Source organism: Quercus lobata, chromosome 2 (genome assembly GCF_001633185.2).
Source record: "Quercus lobata isolate SW786 chromosome 2, ValleyOak3.0 Primary Assembly, whole genome shotgun sequence".
Lineage (NCBI taxonomy): Eukaryota > Viridiplantae > Streptophyta > Magnoliopsida > Fagales > Fagaceae > Quercus > Quercus lobata.
This window is the reverse complement of record NC_044905.1, coordinates 93,183,074-93,202,182: the sequence shown is the minus strand read 5'-3', so window position 1 is coordinate 93,202,182 and position 19,109 is coordinate 93,183,074. Positions and strand designations below refer to the sequence as shown.

The window sequence follows — 19,109 nt, the reverse complement described above, 5'->3', positions numbered from 1 at the left end:
CACCGCTGATGGATATTCCGAGACTCATAGTTGTCAGAATTGTATGTTTTGTAATGGGTTTCTTACAAAAGGATTCGGGCTTTGACTTAAGCCCAAATGCTTTTCTACTTGTTTCTAGGTAAAATTATTAGACTACTACTTTAGCCCTATACAAATCTTACTCTCTCTCTCTCGGAAAATGGGTTTTACCTTAGGAGTTATCAGCCTGCCACCTGCTTAGATCTCTCTCTTTTCTATTTCCATTCTTTTATTTCAGTTAATATTGAAAATTATTTTTATTTCTAATTTGGTGTGCTCTCACGATTGTTGACAAGCGAGTGATACACGTCAAATAATCAAACAGCTTCCGGCAGATGATATCAATCCTAATGGATTAGAGAATTCATACCATTTTTATGTTGCCATGGATTCAAATCATGTCATTTCTACCTATGACTCATCTTGTGAGCAATTCAATTTTTATGGATGCTTGAGAATTAATAAACCCTCCAACTAAGTCTATTAGGACTAAAGAGATCCCAAGCTGAAACAGAAGAAATAAGAGGAAGAGGGCCTTGGAAAATATCCTTTAAAAATCATTTATGTACAAGTTGAATGAAGCCAATGCCATCTAAACATTACAGCATCAAAACCGGAACAAGAGAACAGTGGCACCAATCCAACATAAACTACCGACTGCACTTGTGATTTTTGATCCTCTAGAATTCTTAGAATTACTACAGCGTAAAGTTCTTTATTTATTTATTTTTTTTGATCAGCAGCGTAACGTTCTTATAACCTTATCATGCATCATTTATCTAAGTGGTTTAGGTCTGTCACATTCTCAACAGCTTAACAGTGATAATAAACATTTATGAGGTAACAAAATCTAACTACTCATTAGTAATTGTCAAAATTTAATAACTTAAAACATGGAGTTACCTTAAGAACTTGAGAGGATGTTGATCCATTATACCTGTGAACTAACTTTGCTATTTTCATGTGAGAGCCATCAGAACCAGCTAACCTGGAATTGGCTTCAATGCTATCCCCTAAGCCCTAACCAACTAAATAAGCTGCGATCCACCCAAACCCAATAAGAATACATCCCAATTAACAAAACGCATTCAAATATCAAGTATCTCCATCATAATACTAAAATGCTCTTTGACCATGTAGGGATTAGCCTTGACAAGGTTTGTTGGAAGTCAGCAAGGAATAGAGATTTTGAAGAGGATTTTATCTTCTTCTTTTTTTATAGGTAATAAGAATATTATTAAAACAAACTAAAAAACAGAAAAAAGGCAATACAAGGTGTTCATGATAGTGACACAAGGAAAAGCAATAAACAAAACAAACAGCAAACAACGAACAGGAAAAAACTTAAAGAGCAATACTAAAAGAAGAAATAAACTCTAAGATAGTGGAGCATTCCGAGAAGCCCCAACACCTAGACCAATCAAATAAAGTCTTCTGACAAAGAGCCTGTAATTGAACCAAGGATTTCTCGGTGTCCTCAAAAGATCGCCGATTTCTTTCCGTCCAAACAATCCACATCAAATAGCTGGGAATCATATTCCATATGTTTGAATTAAATTTTCCCAACCAAACTCCAACAATACACCAAGCTTTCCACAGAGCCTGGCATGACCCAATGTATCCCAAAGATATGAAGCATATAAACCCACAGAGAGTGAGCTACTGGACAATAGAGGAGAAGATGATCCACAGTTTTCTCATTCCGATGGCACATACAACACCTATTCACTAAAATGCGCCCCCTAAGCATAAGATTATCCAAAGTAAGGATCTGCCCATGAATCGCTGTCCACACAAAAAAAGCCACCCTCCTAGGGATCTTAGCTTTCCAAACACCCTTTCACGGAAAATTGGAAGCAGCTGCACCCCTAATGATATTGTAATAGGACCGGGTATCAAACATGCCATTCCCTTTGAGACACCAATGAGAAGTGTCATTCCCACCCACCCTAGGGATCCGAGATTGAATGAACTCAAGGAAAGATAAGGCAACCCCTAATCCCCTTTTATGAAAATTCCTATGAAATCTCAAATTCCAAATTCTATCGTTACCACCCTTTTTCTTTTTACCCTTCTACACTTATTTATTTCCCTTGGAGAATGGTATAACAATCGAAGGTTCCTCCAAGGGTAGCTTTCTTTTCTTGGTTTGCTTCCTTAGGTAAGATCTTAACAACAGATAACCTTCACAAAAGGCATATTCTTGTTCTTGATTGGTGTTATATGTGTAAGAGTTGTGTGGAGTCGGTAGATCATCTTCTTCTTCATTGCCCCATAGCATATGATTTGTGCTCATTGGTGTTCTGTTTGTTTGGAATTCATTGGGTATGCCACAAAAGGTTATGGAGTTGTTTGAGTCTTGGCAGGGTAAGTTTGGGCATCATCGCAATATAAACTTTTGTATACTTGTGTTGCATTGCTTGATGGGGTGTATCTGGCGTGAAAGGAATGTTAGAAGTTTTGAGGGATGTGAACGTTCTATGCTAGAGATTAAGTCTTTTTTCTTGCAAACTCGCCTTGATTGGACTGTAGCTTTTTCTCATTCTTCTTGTTTTTCCCTTCCTGTTCTACTTGATCATTGTAATTTTGGTTCCTGATTTTTGCCCCCACAGTACATCCCCAATGTACTCGGCTTGACTACTTTTTTAATAATATTTTACATTACCTATCAAAAATACTAAAATGCTCAGAATCTTCTCTTATACTGACTTGACTAGAAACTTGGAGTAGCTGCATCATTCTCTTTTTTGGATCTATTTTAACTGAGGGAGATGTTAAACTAAGAAGCAAATCTCAACATTAAAGATCTTGCTAAAAAAGGGCCAATTACTTCTATATTGATACACTACTATTAAGCCTGTTCCAAACAAGGTGCATAAATACCAGATATACACAACTGTTTACTGAAAGACTACAGCAAAAAGTGGGGGGCCAAAAGAAAAAAAAAAGAAAAAAAAGAAGCAAACTACAATAAGGAACGAAGAAAAGAAAAAGGAAACCAAACCTGCCAAATCAATCACTTATATAGTTACAGCTACATGACCTTAAAAAGAGTTCGGTCAATCATCTTTTATTCCCTTGGGCCTTCCAGCAAAGGAGCATTCAGCAAGGCTTGATTTCAAATCCAATGCTAAGAAGCGTGCGAGCTGATTCAATTGCTTTCTCACCTCCAAGTTCCATGGCCTCACCAGTCAATTCTCCCTCTGTATCCACCGACCACTGGGTAGAAGATGCTTGGTTCTGTAAAGCGTCAGTTTTCTTAGATTGCAAATTGTTCATGGAAGCAGGAGCAGCAGCAGCTACAAGAGGAGCGCTTGGTGGGCCATGTCGCTTCTTTGGCACAGGCATGTCATGGTCATGTACCCCCTTATATGTTATAATCACAGCACTTGCATTATCTACGGCTGTCTCAATGTGCTTACGGACAGGACATCCAGCCGAAGTACATCTGTAGTAGTTTCTGTAAATATATTCAAGAAATTTATTAGAATAGAAGGAAGAGAAACACAGATTAATTTCAATTGGAAGGTAACAAATCTGGTGAAAAATTGGACTTGGAGGATTTGGAATTGGTTACATGCATTGGCTGCTTTCCACTTTGATCAGTGCAGCAACTTACTGAGAAAATCCCACCAAAAGGTGGTACATCTCACTCCATGAGAGAAAACTTTTACTCCATGACAATCCAAACCATATTTCGCAAAGAACATTTAATTTGGGAAAGACAAAACATGAAGTATGCAAATCCAATGATGTAAAACCTGCTGAACAGGAGGTTTTTGGAGTAAAAAGCAGGACAGTAATAATTCTTAGCCACATGCTGATTTTCTAAGTAATACAATGGTACTTGCATGGTATGATTTCCAACGGTCATCCTGTACTTGGTACTTGAGATATATATATATCACATTCCCCTAGTTAATCTATTTTGGATCAAATGGCATATCCTCCCTCATAAACATAGATTGGAGGCTACTTTTTGTATACTTAGGTGACACCCTTCTTTTTAATATATTTTTATTACTTATGAGTATGGGAGCATTAGTTGTTTTACCTTGAAAAAAAATGGGAATTAATGGTTGAATGATAGATTTCTCAGTGTCTCATTCTATTGGACAATCCAAGAAACCTAATGACTATTTATTTATTAAACTTAAAAGCCACAACTTACCAAGGACCTATGAAATCAGATTCAGTCCTACATATTGTTTCCAACAGAGGTTATATGAAAATGAGTTTTTTTTACACCAGACTTACATTCATAGCATGGGGCATACTGAAGACAATACTTATTTCATTTGAGCAATGGGGCCTCATATCATTCGAGCAATTTCTAGCAAACACAAAGGTATGAAATGATTTTGGTTATTTTAAATGGCATAAAAAAAACAACAATCCTAAGGTTTAAGGAGAATGCAGTATGGGAGGGGATAACCAACTATTGGACATCAACATCTTTTTAGCTACATAGAACACTGAATAATTCTTCAAACTGCTGCAATTTAATTGTAAAGTTACACTACATAGATAAGCAGCAACATAACATTAAAGGATAGCAGTATCATGAGCACAGCCACTTCTAAAAATAAAGATTAACATATTAAACAGTGGATCAGGCATGCACCTGGGGTGGGGATTTCCCTTCACCATTTTCTGTCCATACTTGCGCCATCTGTATCCATCACCTGAAATCCCCACATCTCCTGCTGCATGCACAACAAATTTAGGTTTCTTGCCGGGTTTTATTATAGAACCTGAATTCGCCAAGTTGCTTTTCTTCACTCTGGTTATCAAAAAGGAGGAAAGAACATTAAAATCAGGTATTACAAATCCTTCCCAGAAAAATACAAAATGGTAGCATCATAAATGAACCAAAATCCAATGAAACCAAATTCAAGGAATCCTTGCCTTCTTTTTGGCTCTGGTTCGTTGACATGCTCCTCCTTGATCTTAGTTTCACAATTCCCATTGGAGTCACTAGAGTTCTGTCGTTTTCTCTCAGAAATCAAGGGCGTTTCTTTTATAGTTTCTTTTGAAGCTGTGGGTGGCTCTGATTTATTAAGCATTTGAATGGGATGCTCTGTAACACTATTTGCTACAACTAGCTCAGTAGACGATGCAAGCTTATTTTCTTTCGTACAGTTAAACTTCCGAGGTGGATCATGACTATGTTGGCTTTTATAAACAATCTCTATTACCCTACCTGAGTGATCAGAGCATTCAATTTTCTTTGCAGAACAGTCAGAAAAGGTGCATTTGTAATAGCTTCGAGAACCTTTAGGACTCTTCACTTGCTTCTGACCATATTTCCGCCAGTTGTAACCATCAGAAGATGGTGTCTTCACAACAGGAACACTTGACATAGGTTTCAAGTCAGAAGACACTTGCAGGTCTGATTTTGGTGTGCATTCATCATTGACTTTCACTGGTGAAAGTCTCCGTTCTAGAAGAGTTGGGCTTGGAAGAGATGAAATTGATTGTGTAACAGAAGTTGGTGATAGTTCAGACGGAGAAGTTGGACATACAGCCACCTGATACTGATTTTGTGTCTGAGCATCAACAAGCTGGGCTGTTGCACTTGCCAAAGCTTCCTGTGGGGACACCCCAACTTGATCCTGAGAAATATTTAGCAAAGAAAATTTAATGAAAAAAAGAAACAAATACATCTTAGACAAGATGCAATGAGAAGCACTTTCTTCATTTGTTGCAAATTTGCAATGCAAAGCTCAATCCTCAACTAAAGGTTTGAATAACAATAGCCACAGACCACATAAGTAGAGTGCATGTGCAAACCACATATACTGCCCACAAAAGTGTACAAGTTCACGAATAATAGTAACACATCATACTTGGACCCTAAACTTTAATGGATTTTATAAAGTCAAACTTTGATAGTTCCTTCTGTAGGACAAACCAAATGTGAATTGTGGCTATTTCTATACCCAATGGATTTTTGATAGTACATCATATTCACTTGCTTCATGCATGAAGTTTGGGGTGTTAAATCAGCATGATATGGATGGCTCTTCTACAAAGCCATAAGGCATGTAAAGAGATTCATTTGGAAAAAAACTCATGGCAAGCAGCAATCATTTCATTGATATTAGTTGAGTGAATATTCAATTTTTCGAGCCATGGTATTTGCACCACAACTACACAGAAAAGGTGGTTTTTTTATTTATTATATTGGCGGTCTCTTTTTTATTTTTGGTGGACACTTTTAATAGGATCCAAAGACTGCAAATGGATGTCAACCCTTTGGCCAACTAGGACTTCTTTGTTATCTTAATACAGAATACCAGCTTTTACAGTTGGCTTCCATTGCTACTCTTTTTCTATATGAAATCTCCTTTTTATATATGGTAATCACATATTAAACATTCTCCTGATTTTATTTTATTTCCTATTATTTTTTTATGAATAAGAAATTATTCAATCAAAAGAAAGTTGGAAACAGAACACATTACAAACAGGTCGTCATCCTTAGACGACGAGCTACTCTATAAGATTCAACTTGTGAAAACACTGTATGGAAGCTTCCAAATACAACACAAAGCTTTATTCTGAATTGTGTTTTTAACTTTGGTCCTAGTAGCCAATCTGTTATAAACTGAATGCTTTAAATTCTTTCATTTTAGTTGTTTATTATCCAATTCAGCTCGTTATCCAACAAAATTGCCTATTAAATAGGCAGCTTCTCAATAGTTCCTTCCATATCCCTTTTGTCACTGAGCAATCAAAGTATAGATGGTCTCTGGTTTCTAATTGAATTTTGCGAAAGACTCGTATCATATAACCCCTATAACCCCATGTAGCCATCCTTTCTCTTGAAACCAACCTATCTTTGATATCCAGCCAATAAATGGAGGCATGTTTAGGAATGTGACGAGGAGACAAGATTCTTCAACCAACCAACAGTATTAGACTTCTCTTTAACAGTTTACCAAGTATTAAATTTACCGTATGCAGCAAGTAACCAGACAGATTCATCTGCCACATTATCTATTTTTACCAGCTTTGAATCTGAACCAAAGCATCTGACATTGCTTTTGGCCAAAACCAGCTTCCATTTTGTATTGCACCTGACAGCTTGGCATTCATATTGCTGCCAGCATAACATATAATTTGGTTTCCACATTTTAGGAATAATGGCACATCTTGGTGTCACTGATCATCCCACAAATAAATCATACCCCCTTGCCCACTTTAAACTTCAAAGATAGATCTTGCAGCATCTCTTAATCGGAAAAGTTCAGTCCATCCCTATATACACTCCCTTGGCATAGGTATCACCTAAAAACTTCTCCCATTGAGTGGCTAAGCATTGACCCAAGATACCCAAATGGAACTGCTTGGGCAAACACGTTGGATGCCCTATTCCAAGCTATCATCTTCCTCAACCCTCCTTGTTTAGGGACAGTTACCACTTCCCAAGCCATTCAAGCACCCATTGCTTTCTCAGCCTTACCAGTCCATAAGTGTGCTACCTTTGTTCAACCAGTTAAAAAATATTTCTTCTTGGCAAAATGAATAAACCTGAATGCTATACAAAACTGACTTGATTAGCTGCAATCTACCAGTCTACCTGCAAAAGGACAGTATCCTTGCACTCTATGAATAAATTCTAGCAGTAATCTTGTCCACCAATGGCTCACAATCATACATATTAAGCTTATTTGAAATAAGAGGGAATCCCAAGTATTTAAAAGGGAGCTTTTCTTTTATGAAAACTAACATAGTTAATATACACTCCCTTAACTCTTCAGAAACCCCCAGCAAAAAATACTTTCACTTTGTTGCTATATGTTGATAAATAAAAAAAAGAAGTCTATTTAAACTCCTCCAGTACCTACTTGATCGCTCTGGCAGGCTCCATCTGAGTGCCCCCAAATATGGTTAAATCATCAGCAGAACAGAGAAGCTGAACCCAAGGACATTTTGGATGGAAGCCAAAACCCATGTTACTCCTCACAAAAAGCTGTATCATCCTAGTGAATACTCCATTGCTGTTACAAACAATATCCAACCAGACTCCCCATTATTTGCTACTGAAGCCTTAGGAGTTATAATAGATGTTTCAACCCAATTTATTAACTTTCTTGAGACCCAGATTGCTGCTGAAATACCAATGCTAAAATCCCAATCTACCAAATCATAGGCCTTCATCAAACCTATTTTAAGAGTGCATCTTGCTGCACCACCTTCTCTATGATAGTTCTTCACTAATTCTTGTGCAAGTAGAACATTATCGGCTATTCTTCTAGACTTGTACTATGCAAAAATGTTGTTTGTGTAAAGGAAAATGAAATCCCTTCACACCCCTTAATCCTCTCAGCCAAAATCTTGGGTGAAGAGTGCGTTGATAGTCGAGTGAAGAGTAAGATCCCGGGGGTCATTTGTAAGCTAGACATTGAGAAAGCTTATGATCATGTGAATTGGGAGGCTCTTCTGGACCTTTTGAAGAGAATGGGTTTCGGGGAGAAGTGGTGTAGTTGGATCCGCACTTGTATCTCGACGGTCCAGTTTTCTATTTTGATCAATGGGGCTCCTGCTGACTTTTTTGGGAGCACGAGGGGTCTGAGGCAAGGGGATCCGCTATCTCCTTTGTTATTTCTAGTCATGATGGAGGTCCTAAGTAAGATGTTGAAAAGAGTTGAAGGTGTCGGCCTGATTAGGGGTTTCAAGGCTATTGGAAGACGGGGTGAAGGGGAATGTGTCTCGCACCTTCTATTTGCGGATGATACTATCTTGTTTTGTGATGCGGACGTGGAACAGATCCTTCATGTTCGGATGCTTCTCCTTTGCTTTCAGGCTGTGACTGGTTTGAAGGTTAATGTCCTGAAGAGTGAGATGGTTCCAGTAGGGGAGGTTATTAATATTCATGCCTTGGCAGAGATTTTGGGTTGCCGGATTGGGTCCTTGCCAATGACCTACCTTGGTATGCCTTTGGGGGCGTCTCATAAATCCCCCTCTATTTGGAACCCTATATTGGAGAAGATTAATTGGAGGTTAGCCGGGTGGAAGAAGTTGTATTTGTCAAAAGGCGGAAGATTGACGCTGCTCAAAAGTACGCTTTCTAGCCTTCCTACTTACTATTTATCTCTCTTCACCATTCCGTCGCATGTGGCTAATAAAATTGAGAAGATTCAGAGGGACTTCCTGTGGGGGGAGTCGAAGCTTCATTTGGTGGGGTGGGATAAGGTGTGTGCTCCTAAGGTTAATGGTGGCTTGGGTATCAGGAAACTAACTACCTTTAATAAAGCTCTGCTTGGAAAGTGGTTATGGCGGTTTGGGGTTGAGGAGACCCGTCTATGGAGGAGGGTTGTAGCTTTGAAGTTTGGGGAAGAATGGGGGGGTTGGTCTTCTAAGTTGGGTAGGGGTGTTCATGGGTGTGGTTTATGGAGAAGTATCCGAAAAGGTTGGGAGATTTTTAGCAAGTTTATCCGGTTTGAGATTGGGGTGGGGGATAGAGTGAAGTTTTGGATAGATCAGTGGTGTGGGGACTCTCCACTTCATCTTTCCTTCCCGGTTGTGTATGGGATTGTTTCTAATAGAGAGGCTTCTGTGGCCTCATCTCTCGAAAGGTTGGGGACCCAAGCTCGTAGAAGTTGGAAGGTTCCTTTTCTTAGGGATCCTAATGATTGGAAGATGGGAGAGGTGGTTAATTTTCTCCAGACCTTGGATTCTTGTTTACCTCACTCCGAGCAAGAAGACCGCATGGTTTGGAAATTGTCGAAGAAGGGGGATTTCAATATTTGCTCCTTTTACGACAAGCTTCGAAGCCCCTCTCCTTCTACTTTTCCTTGGAAAGGTATTTGGAAGGTTAAGGCCCCTCCGCACGTCTCTTTCTTCGTTTGGACGGCTGCTTGGGAGAAGATTCTTACAGGGGACACTTTGCGGCGTAGAGGCTTTGAGCTGGTTGATTGGTGCATTATGTGTCGTTGCAATGGGGAGACAGTGAATCATTTGCTTCTCCATTGTGAAAAAGCTTATAAGTTGTGGAGCTTGATTTTCAGATCTTTTGGGATTTCTTGGGTCTTGCCTAGATCGGTTGCAGAAATGCTCTTCAGCTGGTGGAACTGGTGTGGAAAGCACTCTTCTAGCATTTGGAATTTAGCTCCGTTGTGCCTTTTGTGGTGTATTTGGAGGGAGCGGAATTGGCGAACTTTTGAGGACAGGGACAGATCCGATGACCAGTTGCTAGCTTATTTTTGTGGTTCCCTTTCTGATTGGTCTAGGGCTTGGGGACTCACCTCTAGTGATTCCCTCCCTTTGTTCCTTTGTTCTCTTCACTGTACTTAGTTTTTTGTTGTTTCTATTTGTTTTCTTGTTCACTTTTGTTTTTTGTTTGTTTCTCTCTCTGTAATTTCTGTTCTGCCTCTGTTTTCATGAGGTAGTTTTCTTAATATACTTCTTTATTACTTATCAAAAAAAAAAAAATCTTGGACATACAATTATAAAGGGTCTTAAGACATGCTATAGATCTTAATTTATAGACCTGTCTGAATAGTTACCTAAATAGAAAGAATTGATGGCTGATGCAGAAACCAGATTGATGCTGACTGATTTCATTGGTCTAGATTGATGTTGATATGATGAAAAAATTTATTTTATTTTGAGTATTTTATGGGATTTGATTGCTAATTATGAGTTAATTTTCCTTTCTTGTTTGATGTAATTTGGAACCCTATTTACATTTTATAGGCCCTAGAGAAAACATTATTGGCACATTGATATACAACAACTAAGCCTTGGTCCCAAAATTTTTAGGGTAGGCTATGGATCCCTAATCAAGGTTGGCCACATTTATTCTTTTCTACTATTCCATTCTATCAGAAGTCATTTTCTCTATTACTTCCTTGATTGATGTATTTTTTACTACTATTAATGATGTTTTTGGTCTTGCTCTCTTTTTTAATTCCCTCAACTTGAATCAACTCACTCTTTCTCACTGAGACCTTAATTACTTTTTGCTAAACATGACCAAACCATCTCAAGTGACTCTCCCTCATCTTTTTATCAACATGGGTCACTCCTATCTTTAAGCGAATTTCCTCGTTTTAAATCCTATCTTTCTATATATTCCACTTATCTATCTTAACATTCTCATTGTAACTAAGTTATGTTGTGTTTGTGATAAGTGTCATATATTTTGTTCATAACCAACTTGTGGAGCACACCTTTGGTACTTTATTAGGACAGGCTCTTTGATAGTGACCTTTCGTTTAGTAAGGCTACGAAAGGCAGCCGGTCCCTAGCCCAGAAAAATAAAAAGGGTTGCGGTACATTGATGGCTGACATAAAATTAATGATACGTGGATTTGATGAATACAATTCTATTGAAAATTTTTCATGGCTTGGTGGTGATGCCAAGAAAATCTTGGTGCAGAAGCTTAGGGTTCAAGCAGCTCTAGGTATGAAGTCTAGAGTTTTTTTGTTTTTCTTTATTATGCACGTGCTCTTTTGCAACTTTTTGCTGCATCAGTTTTAGTATCAAAGTAAAGTTTGACTGTGAACTGAAACCCACCCCAAATTTTCACAAGCCACTAGTAGTCGTAAAATACTTTTTAACCCAACCCCCACCAAAGCCTTCAATAGTTACCATCGACCTTGAAAACCAATCAAAAAACCACTGTCATCAACTCAACAACCCTCTCCAGCAGCCCTACTTGTCCATTGCAGGCCGCAACCACATAACCGACTTCCAACTTGAATCAACCAAGACTTATTCTTCCACCTACGAATCAACAACCAAGACTTATTTTTCCATCAAAGCGTCAACCAAGACTTACTCTTCCACCTTCGAATCAACAACCACCATCAACCCCAATTCTGCCGATTGAAATATTGTACTGCCATCAAGTCAACCTCGCTATTGCTGGCCAAGAATCACAGAACTGTCGACTTGAATGTAAACAATGCCACCATATTTCCACCAAAAAATCAACCACGAGAGATTTATAGAGTCAACACCTAAGCCCATTGACTTACTTGCTCCTTGATTGATCATGTGTGCAACATAAACAAAAATCCTCTAAAATTAACAACCCATTTGTTTGAACTTGTGATCCAACCCAAATCAGGTTAGCATAACCCAACCCATAAAAAAAAAAAAGGGAAAAGAAGAAGAAGAAGAAGAAGAGGTTGTACCCAGTGCACCAAGCTACCAAGGCTTAACCTCTTAGCATAAGCCAACCCATCTTAGGTCAAAATTTTCTTCCTCTCTTGTGGAATCAATTTACCATCAGGATATAAAACAGTTATCCTGATTTCATTAGTTGATATTTCAAGCTGATAACTTTGATTAGTCACTTATGGAACAAACCCTAGAAACCATATCAAAAGCCATCCAAGAAATATTTATAGAGGGAGCTTGAATCAATATTTGATTAGACAAAGTAGTGATTTCCTTCAAAAGGATATTTTGTGAAAAACCATGTCTCACTCCCACATAAGGAAGTGATAACATTGACATTGAGGGCTTGCTATCTTCCAAGCAAAACTGTTAGGCCCATTCTAATAGGTACCCAGGTCTGGGGCACACCGGCACAGTTTAGAATATCCAAATCATGTCAACCCTCAGAAACCTAAAGACTGAGGAATGGATAATAGTGAACATTGAGATACCTAAGGTGAGTGAAATTAAGTGTGCATTATCACAACCTAAAGAAGCAACAAAAGAAAAGGAGTAAAAAACATTATGTCTGAAAAGGGTGTCAAACAAGGTTCCATTCTACCTGCAGCCCAATGTGCACCCAATAGTTTTGTCAATAGATTTATCGACTCGCATGCGTCCATGTGAAATGCTAGGTTACAGATCTATTTGTTGCACATTTCTTTATATGAATTTTTTTGGTCAATGTTAAAACAAGTTTCTGCGCACATAATCATTCACATTGATGCCTCCCAAATTACTGACCTTCAATATGAGCAATTCATTTTTCTTCCTCTGGGGGACCAATCTTTGAGCCATTTTTTATGTGCTCCTAAAAGTCTCATATGGTAGTGTATCTTTGCAGGTTCACACTAATTCACACTCCAAGTTGGAACAAGAAAAGGTCTAAAATAAATCATGATGCATTGATGCTCTGCCTCAAGTTTACCCCAAATCCTTTTTTTTTTTTTTTTGGGGGGGGGGGGGGTGTGGAGGGGGAGGAGGAGATGTCTGGGTATTTTTAACCCATGATTTCAGCCCACAAACCATAAATTTAATCATGTGTGTGTGTGTGTTTCTTTCAAAAGATGAGTTCAATATTTTCAAGTTCTTCAAGAAACCCAAAACAAACAAACCTGAGCCCATGCATCCTACAGGATAGCCTATATCTTTCGGGCAACACTCAGTTTATCCCAAGTTCACTCCACACAAGCAATAAGGCCAGGAAAGAGGGCTTAGACAAGTATCACTTCTGTCAAGTTGTTGAAGAATGCTTTGGAGGTTTTTGAGAGTTTATCTGGTTTAGGCCAATCCCTCCAAGAGTGAGATCTATTGTGCTTCTATTCAAGATGAAGTGAAGGATCAAGGACCAGATTTTGGACTCTTTAAGGTTTAAGGAGGGTAAACTCCCAAACCTCTGATTTTTGGTAAACTTAATGCAAAGGATTGCAAGCCTCTTATTGACAAAGTGGTGTTCAGGATCAATCCTTGGATCACAAAGAGGATTAAGATCCTTTGGAGTTCTTAGGGTAACTCTACCTTTTTTTTTAATAAGTAATAAAATTTTTATTGAGATCCCAAGAAAAAGAGACTCCTAAAGTATACAACAGGAAGTATACGAATGGGGACATAGGGTAGCTCTACCATAGAATCCCTAAAATCCTATGCATCCATTTTGAAATGCGTGGATTGAATTTTGCCTCGTCATCAACAATTTAAATGGATACTAACATATTATTTGATACTCATAACCCTTTTTTATTAATTTTTTACTTATCAAAAACAATTAAATAGATACCAAATTGTGGTAGTTAACCTTTAACTTAAATGTCGATGATTACCTATCAAAAAAAAAAAATCCAATCCACTCATTTTAAAATGGATGTATAGGATTTTATGAATTCTATGGTAGAATTACCCTAAGAAAACTAGAAGATTCTGATCCCCACAAAGAAGCTATCCTTTGCAGGATGACAACAATTAATACCATCTGTTCTGTTTAGGATTCAAGTTTTTTGGACTAGTGCCTTTGACCTCCCAAAAAAAGTAGTTAAGGAGATAGTACAAAGGCTTTGTTATTTCCTTTAGAAAGGTGTAGATTGGGTAGTTTCCAACTAGGATGCACGGACACTTCATTTCGGGTGCCATACCCATGTCGTATTTGTGTTGTAACAGCATCCTATCTTCCGTATCATGTTATAATTTTTTTAAAATTAATTGTGTTGCTGTATTGTACCCGTACCTGTACCTGTGTTTGTGCATCCTAGGTTTCTAGGGCTAAAGTGGCTTTGGAGTGCCTTGTGTTGCCCTAAGAAAGGGAGGGGTGGGGGCTTTGTTTGAAACGCGTGGAAAATTGGAATAAGGGTAATATTATGAAACATATTTGGAACATGCTCGCACAAGCTGGTTCCATCTAGGTTGCTTTGGTGAAATTGCATTTATTGAAGGATCAAAGCTTTTGGAGTATCAAAATCCCTAAGAATTTCTATTGGGGCTGGAAGCAATTAGATCATTTCTAAAGTTTTAATTTGGAAATGGTGTAAACATTTCAGCATGGCATGATAATTGGCATCTAGAGGGTACTCTTTTTTTTTTTTTTTTTGATAAGTAATAAGTTTTATTGATATCAAAAAAGGAACACCCTAGTACACAGGGAGTGTACAAGGGATCAACAAATCAAGTACAAAAATTACAAGAATCAAGGAAGTCAATAAAAGAAGGGAATGATTGGTTTTGCATAGCAACCAACCAATCCAATAAAGTCCTAAAGAAAAGTAAATTGAGGTCTAGTATGGATCTCTCAATATTCTCAAAACACCTACTATTTTTCTCCCTCCAAAGACACCAAATTAGGCAATGGGGAACAATTAACCAAATATAACCATTTCGATGACGACCAAAACTGCCTTGCCAACACGCTAGGAGCCCCAAAATGGATTGCAGCATAACCCAGCTTACTCCAAATAAACCCAAAATTATAGACCACAGATCCATAGCAACCGGACAATGAAGAAAGAGACGGTCAACTGATTCACCATTACACTTGCACATGTAACACCAATCCAATATCCAAACCTTCCTTTTTTGTAAATTATCAATCGTCAAACTTTTCCCTAAAGCAACAGTCCAAACAAAGAAAGCTATTTGAGAAGGTCTTCTGTTTCTGTATACTTTTCCAAGGAAAACAGTAGTCAATAGAGCCCACTAAAATTCTGTAATAATCATTAACCTTAAATCCCTTATCTCTGCTAGGTTTCCAACACATCTTATCCTCACCAAAACCCCCTTATTGAAGAACCATATATGGTATTCATGAAACCTAACATAGCCTCTAATTCCCAAGCATGCACACCCCTAAAAAACCTGATATCCCAAAAGAGGACGTAAAATCTATAAACAAGTCAGGATAACTAACTGCAAGGGATGTCTCACCACACCAACGGTCTTGCCAAAACTTCACCCTAGACCCGTCACCAATATCATACAGAATATGGCGTGAAAAAAAAGGCCATCCCCGACTAATATTTTTCCATAAACCAACACCATATGGACCATTAACAGATCTGGTATGCCAGTGCCACCCCCCCCCCCCACCCCCAATACACATCCATATTTCACCTCTATCACTTGCCTCCAAAGGGCATCCTTCTCAATCCCAAATCTCCATAGTCACTTCCCAAGCAAAGAGGGTACTTCATTCCTCAAGTACGGTTACAGGGTGATACATGATTATGTGAGTTTTTTCAATGACAAGTTTTCAAATGTTCTAAATGATTGAAATTGGATGTGGAAGCCTGCCATATCAAAAGCATTAGTTTCAATCCAAAGCAAACTTCCTCTGGTTTAAGTTGGGGAACTGATAAAATCGTATGGGTAACTTGCAGAGTAAAGACTCCTTTTTTTTAGTGTTGTGGTCTTGTAAGTCTGCTTGTTTCTTTGTAGCTTGTTTTGGTGTGCAACTAAATCCCCAGTCATAACTCATAACCACTTTCAGGACCCCAAATTCTAAATGTTACTAAAACTTTAACCTTGAAAAAGAAACAGTCCAAAAACAAGAAAAACCATTCCCTCCAACACGCTTTCAGATGTAAACACTGAATTTGACATGCTCAAACAAAGGTCTCACAATTCAACTTACAACCAAGCAAATATCGCAGAGTTCACAAAATTCATGTTAAAAAGTTCAGAAACACAGATAGCCAAAAAAAAAAAAAAATGCACAGTCACTGTTCAGAAAACAATGCATCAAACCACAAAAACCAGTAATAAGCACTCAAAATTTCAAAAAACAAACGCGAATTATTGAGCTCCTAACCTGGACTTCAGCTCCGCCAAGCGACTGCGAAGTAGAATTCACCGCCAAGACTGTCAGATCAACACCACAATTGATTCAGCTCCACCACAATTCCATCAAAACCAAAAAATCAACCAAAAAAAAAAAAAAATAAGGCCTACCAGCACAGTGATCGTTCAGTGATGACTGAAGCGACGAAGAAGACGGCGCTAGGGTTTCGAATTGAGAATCTCCCAACTTAGGTTCACCGAGCGGTGCTGAGCTCTGTAACTCACTGAGTTCCAACTCACCTAGTGGCTCTCCCTCTGGTTCATCCTCTTCATCCTCCTCCTCCTCTGATTCTTCAACTTCTGCCTCCTCTGGATCTTCTTCGTACTCTTCTTCTTCTTCTTCTTCTACTACTACTTCATGTGACTTCGAATTCTCTACTCGGAGAGCTTCGAAGCTCTCGTTCCCAGCCATAACCGACTCAAGACAAAGAAGTAAAGTTCCGTACAATCCAAGCACTTTTTTATCTATTTCACACTGTCCGAAACCTCCGAAACCGTCACCGAATTTCCGAAACGTGCTTCCGATTCTGTGTCTCCAAGCGGCATAGATTAGAAGAGAGAGAAAGTTTTTCTAGAGAGAGAGAGTGAGAGCGAGAGAGTGTGTGAGATTTTTATTTTTATTTTTTGTGTTTTTGGAAGTAATCAATGCTTTAAAGTGAAGAGACTAGAGAGGTGTCGTGTGTGTCAGTGTGTGTGTGTGTGTGTGTGTGTGTGTGTGTGTGAGAGGGTATATATGTCCTTGACTGAAATTGACTCTCTCTCTCTCTCTCAGGTGTGTTTCTGTGGAGGGGTTTAACGGCCGCCGTTTATTTCTCCGTTACGTCGGGTGCGGGAATCGCCGTTGGTTTTGTTGACTTTGACGGTTTCCTTTAACGGAGGAAAATGATGCTAGTTCTTTTGACTGGGACATAGTGAGCGAGCATTTGTTTAATCTGTTATTATGGCATATATGGAACTGTTTAGTTTAGTGGATTGAGTTTTTGGGGTGATTGAAGAGAAGAGTGTAATTAAAGCTTAGAAAAGGTGGTGCTTGTACTAGCTCGTGTCTGCAATGTTTGGGATCATAGCACATGGAAAAACTCAGAAAGTGACACCATTTTGGGGACCAGCTACTTGATGCTTAGGACATTTTGGTGATGATTTTCAAACTGATAAAAAAATATATAAAAATTTGGTGCTCTTTTTATTCCATGGAAGTACAAGCGGCAATGGGTTGGGTCAATCAGGTTGCGAATCGAGTTAGGTTGACTTGTATTTTTTTATATGATTTTTATATTAAAAAAATGTATTTGCTAATTGGTAAGTTATGCAATAAATTACTTGTTGTGAAATGTATTATTTTAAATTCACCACCCATATTAAGATAAAGCTTATTAGCTCAACAAATTGGTATTTTTTCAATAATTTTTAAATGGTACAATATCAACATACCATAATAGAGAACAAAATTACTAACTAAAACATTACTAACCAAAACAAAATAGCACAAACACAAAAGAGTCTAATCCACAATTTGAAAATCTAATTAAAACAAACACACAAGTTTTACTTCTACACAATATCAACACACCAAAATAGAGAACAAAATCACAAATGCTTTATTAGATAGCAATACACAAGTTTTATCTTTTATCTTGAAAAGTTATTTATTTTTTTGGATATGAACCTATAAAAAAAAAAAAAAGCTTAAATATTCATAATTTATGTCAATTTCATTTAAATGCTACTGTGTTCATTGCTGCTGCAATGACCATCATTGCGCTGGATTCAAGTTCAGACACAAGGAAATATATCACATTATCACCACTAGCAAATACATCATGGGCTTTGTATGGGACATTTTGGGATCTGCCCTCCATGGACTCATTTTTGCTCTTTCAGAGCTAGTTTTGTGAAATTATTAGGCAGAAGGCCCCCCATGTTGTGCTAGAGCAACAACTCATGGTTACTATGTTTGCTTTTGTCTTTACTCTTTATCTCCTTCTCATCTGGAGTGCAATCACTTTTCAGCTGGGGGTACTGGGAGCTATTACTATGTTATCATGGGTGGCTTGATGTATTTAAGGCCTATGGCGAAAAATAGAATAAAACATTTTATATATTTAAATATGACTTTTTAAATAAATAAAAATAATAATATTACCTAAACTCTATTTTTTTGTTTTAGATATAAAATTACTAATTAATATGAACCATGTAGAATATTTTTTTTGAGAAAGTTTATAGACACAAAAAATTTGACAAAACTTTTTACACTTGTTGATGTGACAAATTAATAATGATAAGTAAAAAATTATGTTAGTAGTAGACCTAGATGAGAACTAGTAACAATTTAACAACTCAACTGTTGTGAAATTTTTTGTGTATTGTTTATTTATTTATTTTAGAAGTGTTATATTCACAACATTTTTACAACAAATCCTAAGTGTTAAATTGTTATTGATTCTAATTTGAGCCTACTACTTAAATTACTTTTTTTGTCCACCAATAACAGCTAGTAACAGCCTACCACTTAGAATTTGTTGCGGAAAATGTTGTGGATGTTGCATTTCTTACTCTCTTTTTTTCTTATATTTCATTTGATAAAATAATA

The 19,109-nt window shown here is 37.7% G+C and overlaps 1 protein-coding gene across 1 annotated transcript; it reads right to left on the bottom strand.

The window, feature by feature from the left end:
- Nucleotides 1–2,826: 2,826 nt before the first annotated feature.
- Nucleotides 2,827–17,200, bottom strand: LOC115977254 (probable WRKY transcription factor 32). The gene is made up of 5 exons (XM_031099003.1): nucleotides 16,628–17,200; nucleotides 16,488–16,537; nucleotides 4,927–5,633; nucleotides 4,643–4,801; nucleotides 2,827–3,478 (listed from the first exon to the last, which is right to left on the bottom strand). The coding sequence occupies exons 1-5, from the start codon at nucleotides 16,926–16,928 to the stop codon at nucleotides 3,121–3,123; spliced, it is 1,575 nt and encodes a 524-aa protein (XP_030954863.1). The 5' UTR covers nucleotides 16,929–17,200; the 3' UTR covers nucleotides 2,827–3,120.
- Between the last annotated feature and the right edge of the window lie 1,909 nt (nucleotides 17,201–19,109).